The 12,976-nt window shown below is 41.7% G+C and overlaps 1 protein-coding gene across 5 annotated transcripts in view; it reads right to left on the reverse strand.

Moving 5' to 3' along the window:
* Nucleotides 1-7,260: 7,260 nt before the first annotated feature.
* Nucleotides 7,261-12,976, reverse strand: part of SLC10A7 (solute carrier family 10 member 7) — a 265,905-nt gene continuing 260,189 nt past the window's right edge. For 4 of the 5 annotated variants that reach the window (XM_024126597.3, XM_024126596.3, XM_028491741.2 and 1 more), the window contains 2 exons: nucleotides 12,242-12,387; nucleotides 7,261-9,802 (listed from right to left, as the gene is read on the reverse strand). In XM_024126597.3, coding sequence (XP_023982365.1) covers nucleotides 9,773-9,802; nucleotides 12,242-12,387 — 176 coding nt within the window. In that variant the 3' untranslated portion in view covers nucleotides 7,261-9,772. Of the gene's footprint in view, nucleotides 9,803-12,241; nucleotides 12,388-12,537; nucleotides 12,657-12,976 lie in introns of those variants that run through there. The other variant, XM_055085909.1, reaches the window with a different exon arrangement.

The raw sequence follows: 12,976 nt of genomic DNA on the forward strand, positions 1-12,976 counted from the left end.
ATTCAGATCAGCGGGGCGTCAGCAAATCAGAGTCTGTATGGGACAGCTCTGTCAGCTGCACTATCAGGTGGATCTCAGCCGGACTCAGTGATTTCCGGGGAGTCGGGCAAAATTTCTGCTTGGAGTTCTTTGGAGTAAGTAGAAAAAGGCAAGACCCGGGCAGCAATGGTGGGCTGGAAAGGCCTCTCAATTCCTGCTGGAGGCCAGGGATGGCCGCAGTCGTCTTACAATTCAGAGTCAGGTGTCTTCATTAACTGATGAAGTAGGCACTCATGCCCTGGTCAGGTCCTGACTTGACTGGTGACATTTAATGGACTGCCTAATAGATTTTTTGCATAGATTAGAAGTCACGCAGAATAGACCCTGACAGCTGACCCCATACATCCGATACGGTTTACCCAGGTCCCATCCCTATGGAACCATAACAATAGCTGTCACTGATTGGGTTCTTACCAAGTGCCAGACACTGTGACAAGCCATTTGCAAGGATTCTCTCATTCATTCCTAAAAACAAACCCGTGGCGTTACACGCTTTTCCCTTTGGCTTCATGAGCAGAGAAGTGATACAGATGGTATTCTGCCCCGTCTTCAACGTGCACAGGTACAGAGGTGCTCTTTGGAGCTGGAGTGGCTGCTGAGGGGAAGGGGCACTGTCAGACGCACCACGTGTGAGGTGGTGAGAGCAGTGGGTCCCAGGGTAGGAAGTGGCCGTAAACATTTAGCGGTGGATGAGCTCTAGCTACGTTGGCAAAACCAGCCCGGGAGGCCGCACTGACAGCAGTGCTCTCAGTGAACACCCAGCGTCAGGGTCTAGAATGCCCACTAGGGATCCCAAATCAATGTGGTGGTAACGATTTCTAGTCTGGAATAGCCAGTATCAAGGGAACGACCCATGTCTAGGGCTGAGGCCAAGACTTGTTTCCTCCGTGTGTGGTCTTTTCCCATCAGTGGACTCCGAGGCCTGGCATGTGTCAGAAACCCTAGGCTCCTTCCTGCCAATTCTCTGGAATTTCTGAGTTGTGGGGCTTTTGAGTCACTCCAGTGAAGAGAAAACAACACCCTTTATGAAAACCTTGGTTGCAGAGTTCAGGTAGAGTTCAGAATCATTGCTAGTTTCTAGAGTTTTAGAATGTGAGAAAATAAGATCTTGCAGGGAGCATGTAGTTTCCGAGGTGCAGAGGAGTCTACTTAGTGGTTAGCAGTGTGGACTCTGGAATCAGGAAAATCTGAGTTCAAACCCCAGCTCCACCATGTAAGCATTGTGAGGCTTGCACTCACTACGGATCTTTCTCGTCTTGGTTTCCTTACCTGTACATCGCCGATAATAGTGGTACATATCCTCCTAGGAATGTTGAAATAATTAAATGAAAAACTGGAATAAAGAACCTAGCATCGACCTGGGGGGCAGAGTGATTTTCACACCTTGGCTACTGTGAGTAATGCTGCAATGAACACGGAGGGACAGGTATCTGTGTGTAGGCTGGAGTCGGCTTGTCTCATCTCCTGAGAGCCAGTCGAGGGCATCCTTTCCCCATGCCAGCTCAGGAACAGCTTGCTGGTAGCTTGCAATTGGCAAAGGTGGGACTGTTTACACCCCAGAAATTGGCAAGTGCCACAGATCAGAGCACTGAATATTAGCTATGGTTGTTGCAACCCCCCAGTCCATCTGAATACATGTTAATTTATATTTCGATGTAACGGTTTGAGAATGAATTCCATGTTCTGTGGGAAGCATTCCACGCCTCCCAAGATTTCCAGGAGTTTCCATTTGTATCATCTCATGCACAGAATTCCTGCTTGTGACTTGGTGTCTGTATTTCTGGAATGTTCTTTTTCTCCCCTATATAACTTCCTGGTGGATGTTGAAACTTTTACTTCATTTTCCTCCAAATGAACAAAAATATCTGCTGGAAAGGCAGATTTGTACTAAAAGTTTGTCTGTCTGTTTGTTTGTTGGGGGGTGATGGGAAGCAGGTGCTTTAAAACTGCAGAAACAGGGCCTTCCCTGGTGGCGCAGTGGTTGCGCGTCCGCCTGCCGATGCAGGGGAGCCGGGTTCACGCCCCGGGGGACACGGGGTCGTGCCCCGGCGCGGGAAGATCCCACATGCCGCGGAGCGGCTGGGCCCGTGAGCCATGGCCGCTGAGCCTGCGGGTCCAGAGCCTGCGCCCTGCAACGGGAGAGGCCACGGCAGAGGAAGGCCCGCATACCACAAAAAAAAAAAAAAACCCAAAAACTGCAGAAACAGCCACTGTGGAGAATAGTATGGCGGTTCCTCAAGAAATTAAAAATAGAACTACCATACGATCCAGTAATTCCACTTCCGGTTATATATCCAAATGAAACAAAATCACTAACTCAAACAGATACCCGTACCTCCATGTTCATTGCAGCATTACTCACAATAGCCAAGGTGTGAAAATCACTCTGCCCCCCGGTCGATACTAGGTTCTTTATTCCATTTTTTAAAAAAAATATTTATTTTTATTTATTTATTTGGTTGCACTGGGTCTTGCTCGTGGCAGCCTGGCTCCTTAGTTGCAGCTTGCTGGCTCCTTAGTTGTGGCATGCATATGGGATCGAGTTCCCTGACCAGGGATCGAACCTGCGGCCCCTGCATTGGGAGTGCGGAGTCTTATCCACTGAGCCATGAGGGAAGTCCCTTATTCCAGTTTTTTGTTTAATTATTTCAACATTCCTAGGAGGATATGTACCATTATTATCGGTGATGTACAGATAAGGAAACAAAGACGAAAAGGATCTGTAGTGAGTGCAAACCTCACAATGCTTACATGGTGGAGCTGGGGTTTGAACTCAGATTTTCCTGATTCCAGAGTCCACACTGCTAACCACTAAGTAGACTCCTCTGCACCTCGGAAACTACATGCTCCCTGCAAGATCTTATTTTCTCACATTCTAAAACTCTAGAAACTAGCAATGATTCTGAACTCTACCTGAACTCTGCAACCAAGGTTTTCATAAAGGGTGTTGTTTTCTCTTCACTGGAGTGACTCAAAAGCCCCACAACTCAGAAATTCCAGAGAATTGGCAGGAAGGAGCCTAGGGTTTCTGACACATGCCAGGCCTCGGAGTCCACTGATGGGAAAAGACCACACACGGAGGAAACAAGTCTTGGCCTCAGCCCTAGACATGGGTCGTTCCCTTGATACTGGCTATTCCAGACTAGAAATCGTTACCACCACATTGATTTGGGATCCCTAGTGGGCATTCTAGACCCTGACGCTGGGTGTTCACTGAGAGCACTGCTGTCAGTGCGGCCTCCCGGGCTGGTTTTGCCAACGTAGCTAGAGCTCATCCACCGCTAAATGTTTACGGCCACTTCCTACCCTGGGACCCACTGCTCTCACCATCTCACACGTGGTGCATCTGACAATGCCCCTAAGTGTCCATCGACAGATGAATGGATGAAGAAAATGTGGTATATATACACAATGAAATATTATTCAGCCTTTAAAAAGAAGGAAATCTGGCCATTTCTGTGACAACACGGATGAACCTGGTGGGCATTTTGCTACGTGAAATAAACCAGAAAGAGACAGACAAACGCTGCATGGTATCACTTATAGGTGGACTCTTAAAAAGAAAAAAGGTAGAACTCATAGAAGCAGAGAGTAGAATAGTGGTTGCCAGGGGCTGGGGGTGAGAAGAGGTTGGTAAAAGGGTACACGCTTTCAGTTATAAGAAGAATAAGGTCTGAGGATCTGATGGACATCGTGGTGACTGTAGGTGATAACTGTATCATATAATTGAAACTCGCTAAGAGACTGTGTCAAGCATCCTCACACACACACAAGTAACTGTGAGGTGAAGGGTGTGTTCATTAATTGTGGGAATACTTTCACAATGTATGCGTATATTGGATCGTCACTTGTACACCTCAGATAGCTTACAATTTGATTTGTCAATTATACCTCAATAAAGCTGGAAAAAGATAAAAATGATGATAATGATAATTCACCACCACCACCACTATCACTTAGGCCATCACACATTTCCCACTGGACTGTCTTTTCTCTTTGGCCCGCTTCCTCTCTGGTTCCTATTCTTCCAGTTTTTGGACCTCTCAGCCCCCTTTCCCATGCTGTTGATTCCGACTCAAAATTCCTCTCACGTCAACGCATGGGACAGTCAGATTCCCTTGTCCGGCCCTTACCCCCTAGGATGTGCCTAGAGGCCCATCTTTCTCAACCCAAAAAGGTTTTGCTTGACAAGTGCGCCACGGCTCAGAAATGAATTACGTCGTTCGCTCAAGAAGTAGCCCCAGTTTGTGCTTTATGCTTGTTAGAACTCTTCCAAAGTGTGATTAAAAGAAAAGGTACAATTAAAAGTATGAACACCTCTCTGCATTCCTGGTCCTAGGAATCATCACTGTTAAGTAGTCTAAGAGTGGTTAAAATGCGCCCGCTTCTTAATTTTGTGGCCTTGGGAAGCCACTTAGTCTGGGACTCAGACTGTTATCCCCATCTGTAAAATGGGGATAATACCACCTACCTCATAGAGTTGTTGAGAGGGTTAGATGAAATTATGTACAGTGCGTGAAAATAGTGCCAGGCCTAAAGAAAAACTCAATAATGTTACTTATAATTATACCTCTAAACATTTTTTATGTATGGAGTGTCCCTACACATATGTAACATATATTTTAACTAATGAAAAAATAGGATACATAAAAATAGTATGACAAAATGCATATTCTTCCCTGAAACTTATTCTTCTTCCCACTCAAAAATATATTGTTATTACACGGTAACCCTCATTTCTTTTAATGCCTAAATAATGTTCTACGATAAGAACATACCATTGAGTGTTTAAACATTTCCTTGAGTTGGGGAAGTTGGGTGGCCTTTCAGCCTTATCAGTGTTCTGAAATGTCCTTGTCAGTAGATTCTAGGGCACTTATCTATTTCTGGATTCACAGAAGCCAAAGAGCTGGGATGAAGAACACATATATTTAAACTTTCAATGGTACAGCTAAATAGCCCTCCAGAAAATTCCATCCCCATTTATGTTCCAACTAGAAGGGCATGGGGTCCCTCTCCCCAAACGCTTATCAATATTTGAATATTATCAAACTTTCAACTTTTTGTCAATCTCATAGGTGGAAAATAGTATCTCATTTAAACGTACATTTCCCCGATCTCTGGTAAGACTATTAAAAAATAGTATCTCATTTAAACGTATATTTCCCTGATCTCTGGTAAGTCAATTATCCATTTTGTATAAATTACCCATTCACAAACTTTGACTGTTTTGCTAGTGTAAAGAGAAGTCACAGCTCCTTTTCCCTCTCCTCCCCGACGTTTGGGCTACAGCTCATCCAGGACGTACACGAATCTTCATGTTGCCTCATTCCAACGCCCAGTTGGCGAAATGAGAGGAAAGTGGAAATGAGGAAGTTTCTGTTAGGTTATATAGCCATTGGCCCCAGGGCAAGTTCAGGAAGTCAGAGAATGAACAAAGAGGTGGCTGAACTTCTGTGAACTTGGGGGTTGGGGAGAGAAGGGAGAAGAGAGTGAGGGGAGAGGAAGAGCTGGTAACAGGGCAGGTAGATGGAGTTACGGGGAAGGGCGGTCAGTGAGAAATTCCAGGTGGGAGGGTGGCTGGGAGATTGGTGGGAACAGGATGTCTAACATTCCATTTTTTTCCTAACGTTCCATTTTAAGTTTCTCTATCCCCCCCAAACGCAATGTGTCCAGACTTTGGTAGAAATCAAGGAACTGGAATGGAATTCCATGTGTGGGTGGTGGAGTCTGAGATGCTGGAGAGTTCGGTGGAGGAAGGGGGCCTGGAGAGGCCTGTGGGCACCTTCTGGGTGACCCCTGTGACTCAGCTCAGCCCTGCGACTTCAGTGCTCTTGTCTGCACCTGTGTTTACAAGCACATTGGCACCAACCGATTTTTAGAATGACGTTTAATGTTTAATACAGTTTCTCATCATTGGCTCTGTAGACAAGTTCTCCAGGGTCTATGAGAAATTGTTTTCCCTTTACATGAGGTTAGTATTTTACTCACATTTGAGAAACTGTCCTATTGTGTAAATAAGATTAGCTGCTTTGCTAAAGAGAGTACTCTTATAAGGCCTTTCGTATGCACCTACGTAAACCAATAATATGATGATAATCACAATAATTTGTATCTAGTCTTTATAGTAAGTATGTCAGAATTCCGATAAGGAAAACGCTTTATTTTTTATGCATATAAAGTATTCACTAATTCAGATCAACCCAAGCTGATTTGGCCTGAATTATTGAGGGTTTATTGTTCTGTCAAAATATAAAAGATGAAAGTTATTTGCATATCACATCTGCAGCTTCAACTTGGAGAGCTAGTATTTACACAGTTATGAAGCCATGCATTTCTCTCAGCAGCACAATGTGGCTTCACAGTTTCCCTCAGGCTAGCTAGGAATAGTAGCAAAAAAAAAAAATCCATTTTTCTTGTAACTGAGTAATGATCTATATCTAGGGAAGAGCTTTCATAATTATGAAGGTTCATGTCTTACCTATTAAGATCACAGTTTGGAAAATGTTTTTTGGGGGTTTTTTGGGGGGGTTATTAATCTGAGTCAGGCACTGTGCTAGGCACAGGAGGAAAACAAATGAGGACCACATTGGAGGAGACAGAAATGTAAAGTGATGATTAGACAAGCAAAGGTTTTGGAAGACTTGAGGGACTTGTTCTAAGGGCACGTCACAGGAAGTAAGTCTAGAACTGACTGGGGGAGCAGGAAAGCTTCCTGGACGAGGAAACATTTCTGTCAGCCTTCCAGGGAGAAGAGGCTTGCTAAGTCAAGACAGCAAAATGAGAACACAAAGGTATGGAATTCTACAAAAGGGAACGTACCCATGAAGAAACTCGGGGTTTGGAAAAGGCATTCTGCTTTCTAAGGGTTCATATTTCTATCCCTGAAAAAATTGACAAGGTGGCTAAAACTCAGATCCCCTATGTTCTGTCCCTTCTGTTGGATATGCTTCTCTTTTGGTCCTCAACCCCGCTGCTGAGAAAATCTCTAAGCAGCAAGGGCTAGTTCTGGATTTTAACATTATGGCGTGGTGGGGTATTGAGATGGATACCTGGGAAGACTATGAAACTTATGTCCAGCTAACCACAAATAGTATAAGAGGATTGGAATGAATTAAAAGACATCTACAGATACTTGGAAGGCATTATGAGCGTATATCTGAAATCAGGTTAAAAATAAGCCGCAGGTTCTCTGGTGATTTCTGAAACATCTTTGTTTAATCATAGAATTATGTCCATCTTCCATTCATCATAAATAATCCATTTCATTACTTTACCAATCCTTTTGAAAAAATTTGGTATTTAGCATAAACAAACACTGAACATTAGCCAAGGGTGTGTTAGTTTTAACCAGAAGAGGGAAGAATAGAAAGAAGAACCCACAACATTTTAAAACTTAGAAAAGAGCACATGAAAAGATGTACGTTCTCATCCATTTAAAAAATCAAATTTCATAACAACCATTACAAAAAACCCAGGTGGAAGAACAAGCAAACATAAATATAATCTAACGTATTTCTTTCATAAATACATTCAGACAAAACAAATGCATAAAAGAGATAGTGCATAGATATGACATGTTTTAAGATATGAATAATTAAACCCCAATAACCATGAATTAAAAATATACTTTGATTTTATTTTTTGTCCTTTATGGAAAAATATGCACAGCATTTGTGTAAAAAAAGAAATAGGTATACACATCAATAAAGCCACCAAAATTCACTATGTAAAGAAGATTATTTGAAAACCGAACACTTTTTTTTTTTAAAGCAAAAGGTAAAATGTTATATCATTTTCAGTTGAATTTTATCCTATAGTCACACCTACTATAGGTGTTAGATAACAGAGGTAGATAAGTTGGGGAAAAAAAATCAGTATTCTAGTGCTAGGGAGAAGAGTTTTATGATAGCTCAGACAGACAATTCCATTCACTCTGCAATTCAAAGAAGCTTGCAGGAACAAAACATGAAAACCTTTCTGTGCTCTATATGTAAGCATCAAAAGTATCAAGCAAAATTACTGTAGTTTTAGACACAAGTGAAATTCTTGACAATAGGAATTCTTGCCAAACAGCCCGTTTAGCATAGCTTTTTGCAGGGTCTGGCACTAGCCTTAAAACTTACACCCAGGCTAACGCTTATGAAATTTATGAGGTTCAGTGACATTGAAATGAGTCAGAAGTAACACAAGATGAGAGCTGGTAGTAACAATAATGTAAATTTACGATACTGATAAACATGGTGAGCTTCTAAGCAATGATTTTTTTGTTGTTGATAAAACAACAAAACAGCTGCTGAAGATATGGTGTGACGCACGATGCCAATATCATCTGTCAAATCACGAAAAGACATGTAGAGAGGATGTGACAGAATGGTGTGCAGGAAACAGAAAAAGTGTTCCCTTATTTCTATACATTGCTTTATTCTCTATTTGGGTCGTGAAAGCTCTTCCAGACACAGTAGAAGCAAATATTGGATACTCCATGGCAAGCTGATGCCCAACTGGGAGCTAATTTTACTTGATATTTTGGTTGATGAATGGTTTTGCATCTTCTGTGTCTATTTTTCTTTCCATCTAGCTAGACAGAATGTGTATATGTAACATTTGTTTGCCTCTATGACCTTTATATTTTCATTTATTTGTAAGAGCAATGTGATTTAATTTTTTTTAATGTTGCAAACATTTGTCAAATCTGCCAAGGAAATTCTCATTAATAACTTGTCTCAAATGCCTTAAGTGTGCTTAATTCAAAGATGTAACAGGCTGCTTCTGGATGAAAGAGGAAATTTATGCTCAGCATATCTGTGTAACAGGAAACAAATTTTGGTCTCCGTTGTGGAATGTGAAATAATCCATCATTAATTGTTGCTGCTCTCGAACTAACTGTAACGTTTTTGGGTCTCAACATTTGGTTGTTATGAGTTTGCAAGTGTGCTGGAAAACAGGTAAGAAAGAAAAAATGGAAGAAAAACGAAAAACATTTGAAATATAATTTTTAAAATCCTGAAACCCAAATCCTGTAGTTTATCTGAAAACTGCACGTACTTTGACTCATAACTCAAACATCAGGCCCTTTCTTTGAAGCAGCTTATAATAAATTTAAGACACAGAACACCACAATCTCTTGTAATGGAACTGAGGAATTTCTGAGTGGAAACTATTTGAAGGAATGTCTTAAAAACTGATGTCAAGAAATGCAGATGACTTATGCTTTTCAGCATCTATTCAATCTATGACCCCTGCTGAGTTGATAAGGAAGAGGCATGTCACAGTTGCAGAAAAAAAGAATCACACGGGAAATCAAAGTATCTGTGAATAAGACTTTGGAAATTTTCACTGTCATGAGAAGGGCATTTTCCTGATGGTGTGACCTCATTCCAAACAAACAGTGCAGTAGCTATTAGAGAGCTGTATTGCACAGAAGGTGGTACGAGGAAAACGTGTTTGCTTTTTGTCACTTATGATGACTGTTTCCCGTGTTAGGGAAAAAAAAAAAAAAAAGAACAACTCCAAAATACTGAACCACCCCTGGCAGTAACCAACAAAGGAGGTTTTGGAAATAATGCTCTCGTCAAATCCATTTTAAGGCACTTAAACAGTTATGTCATATTTTTTGTGTAAAAAAATAAAATATGCATTGAAGCAACGTTCACAAATACACGTCTTCAGAACTGTTTGTATGTACAACCCTGTACGTATATACATCGCTGCGGAAAGACCACCTCCTTCCTTATACTGTTGGCCTCGTCAACTTCACTCCCTACGAGAAAGGAAAACATGACATCAGAGTTGGACGGTATCCACGAGCAACGTGAGAGCATCAATTAACACCAGATAATTTATGCTACGAGAAGGAAAAAGAGAGCCGCCTAGATAGCATTATATAACCCATGATCCAAACCCCTGGATCCAAATAAATTCGCCCGCCCACCTCACTGGCCTGCAGAATCTGGCATCTCCCCCGCGCCCGGCATGGCTATTCATCCTGTCTGCTGTGCATTAGATGGTGCCTGTGGGTCTCAGTCAGTATTGTCCGTAAAGCAGAGGAGACACTCAAGGATACCCTTAAGATGGACGCTTTGTTTTTGTGGCCAGGTGAGAATGGCTAAATATTCCAAGCCTTCTGGATTATTCTACATTAGCCAGTGGCCCCCTGGTTTGGAGTGGTTTCTGTGCAAAGGGAAAAATGAACAGCGTCCAGTTTAGTCTCCCTTTTGGAAATGCTTCTGTTACTCTGCAGGATAAATCCCAGAGCTTTTAAACATTTAGAAGAAAACTTCATTCTGATTAATTTGCTGTTCACTATGACTGTATATTATTGATGGAGTATTAGGATTTTCAAATAATTTTCTTCATTCTTTGTCAAAACTTATATGTATAAATTCTGGTCTATCATGCACATACACCTTGTTAAACACGAGCATACATACAAATGAAGTTTTCAAGGGGGATAAAACAGTAAAAGAAAGAAAATTACTAAACTGCTCCTGTACCAATTCTGAGTGGGAAGGCCCCAGCCCGGAGTGGTCCCCAGCACAGAATGGTGTTTGCTAACATTTTGTTCAATAACAAGAGGAGGGAAGGTGCTGGAGGGCTACCTTCTCAGGCAGGATTCTGGAGACCTAGGGCTCTCCTTCTAAAAGCAATCTTGGGGGTGGTGGGGGGTAGAGATAAATTAGGAGAGTCTGGGATTAACATATACACACTCCTATATATAAAATGGATAAACAACAAGGACCTACTGTACAGCACAGGGAACTATAGTCAATATCTTATAATAACCTATAATGGAAAAGAATCTGAAAAAGAATATATATATTCCTATATATTTTTATTCTTATATATATTCTTATATATATAACAATCAATCACTTTGCTGTACACTTGAAACTAACACAACATTGTAAATTAACTGTACATCAGTACCAAAAATTAAACAAAAGCAATCTTGTATTTCTGTTTGGAGCATCATTGTGGTGTAGGGGAAAGATTCTGGGGGACACATAGGCCAGGGTTCAAGTCCTAACTCTAGCACTGAGTAAACCCACCCCCATAACCCTGGGCAAGTTGCTCAACTCTCTGGGCCTAGCGCCTACATGTTCAATGGGGATAGCAGAGCCTGCTACAAACAGTGTTGTAGAAAAGAAGGAACATCAGTGATGATAACAGTGATCATATCAGATAGCTTTTGTCAAATACCTGCCACGTAATCCTCCACAACTCTAAAGAGTAGATGTTATCGTGAGTCTTAGTGTGGCAGAGACTGAGGTACGGAGACGTGAAGTAACATGGCCAGGGTCACACGGGGGTAAGGTGGCAGAGCTGGCGAGACGGCTCAAGGGCCCACACTCCGAACCTGGTGAAGGCTGGCAAGCGCTTAGCATAACACAGAGCTTAACAGGCTGTAGTGGGGCTATTCCGTTTTCAGGACACTAAGGATACGACGCACAGGGCTCTGTCACTGGCTATCTCCTTGCCACCTTGTGAGCGGGCGAAAGAAATCTTGCAAAGTCTGAGCCACTGGGAAGAAACCAGCTCTAAGGGCATTTCCGTGGTATGTGCTGCATCTAAATTTTGTATGAGTCACTCAGTTTATTTTATTTTGGCTGATGATTTAGAAAATCAAATCCACAAATATCAAATAAGTAACAAGGCTTCTGAGCCAAGTGTGGTGAAAGTGACGTCCTTGTGTGGCCTCCTTTGCTACTGAAATTTTACTTTTTAATTCCCAAACGCATAGTACAAAGAAGTTATTATGTGTCTGGAAAATTAAAAATAAAGTAGACACTCTGGATAAATCCAGGTGCTATCATATTTAGAAAGGCATGTGAAATCAGGACACATACGAATGGTCAGGAGGGCAAAGATGGTGAGCACCCGAGCACATATATTTTGAGTATATTTACTGAAGCTTTAATCCACTGCAATATGCCCTTCAATATGAGCAAATTAAAAAGGGCCTTTAAAAAGTACCTTTTAAATATCATCGTGCTGTTATAACAATATAGAACAATTAGCCCTCAATCCTCTTGTTCAAATTGAATTGGATTAATGCGTCATTACTATCGTATTTAGTTAAGAAAATGTGTACTTGAGAGCAAGGCTATATGTGCAAAAGTTAAAGCATATGAACAGCTAAGATTCAGAAATAGCATTTCAATCTGACTTGGATCCAAATAAGATTCTTCTAGAGTCTCACCTTCTGCCTTGACACCATCCAAGACTTTATTGTTGGCACCAACACACTTCCCAGAAGGATCTGCACCGGGTGGTAGATCAGCAAGGGGACGGATATTAAAGAGAGGTACTCATGGCCTGCAAACACGATCTTCAGCATTGGAATCCCTGATGAACAAAGAAGACAGAAAGCCTAGAGGCAAATTCAGTCTGTCATCAAACTGAAGACATACGCCATTAAAACTGGACTTCGGATTGCGCCGTCTTTCCCTTGTGTATATTCAGAGAACTAAAAAGGGAAGGTCTGGAACGACTCACCAAATCTTTCCATCTTCCTTTCACTGTGTAAACCTCCAAGCTCACTTAGAACAGATTAAAACTGAAAAGGTGGTCGGTTCAGGGGCACCAGAAACTCTCACTGCAACTTAGCAGCCTGTCTAACAAGGAGAGGAGAGAAGATAGTGGGGAATAGAGTTTCTTTTATTTTCTTTTTTTTGTTTTTGAATTTTATTTTATTTATATAGCAGGTCCTTATTAGTCATCAATTTTATACACATTAGTGTATACATGTCAATCCCAATCGCCCAGTTCATCACACCACCACCCACACCCCCCCGCCGCTTTCCCCCCTCGGTGTCCATACGTTTGTTCTCTACATCCGTGTCTCAATTTCTGTCCTGCAAACCGGTTCATCTGTACCATTTTTTTTAGGTTCCACATATATGCGTTAATATACGATATTTGTTTTTCTCTTTCT

This window comes from Physeter macrocephalus, chromosome 7 (genome assembly GCF_002837175.3).
Source record: "Physeter macrocephalus isolate SW-GA chromosome 7, ASM283717v5, whole genome shotgun sequence".
NCBI lineage: Eukaryota > Metazoa > Chordata > Mammalia > Artiodactyla > Physeteridae > Physeter > Physeter macrocephalus.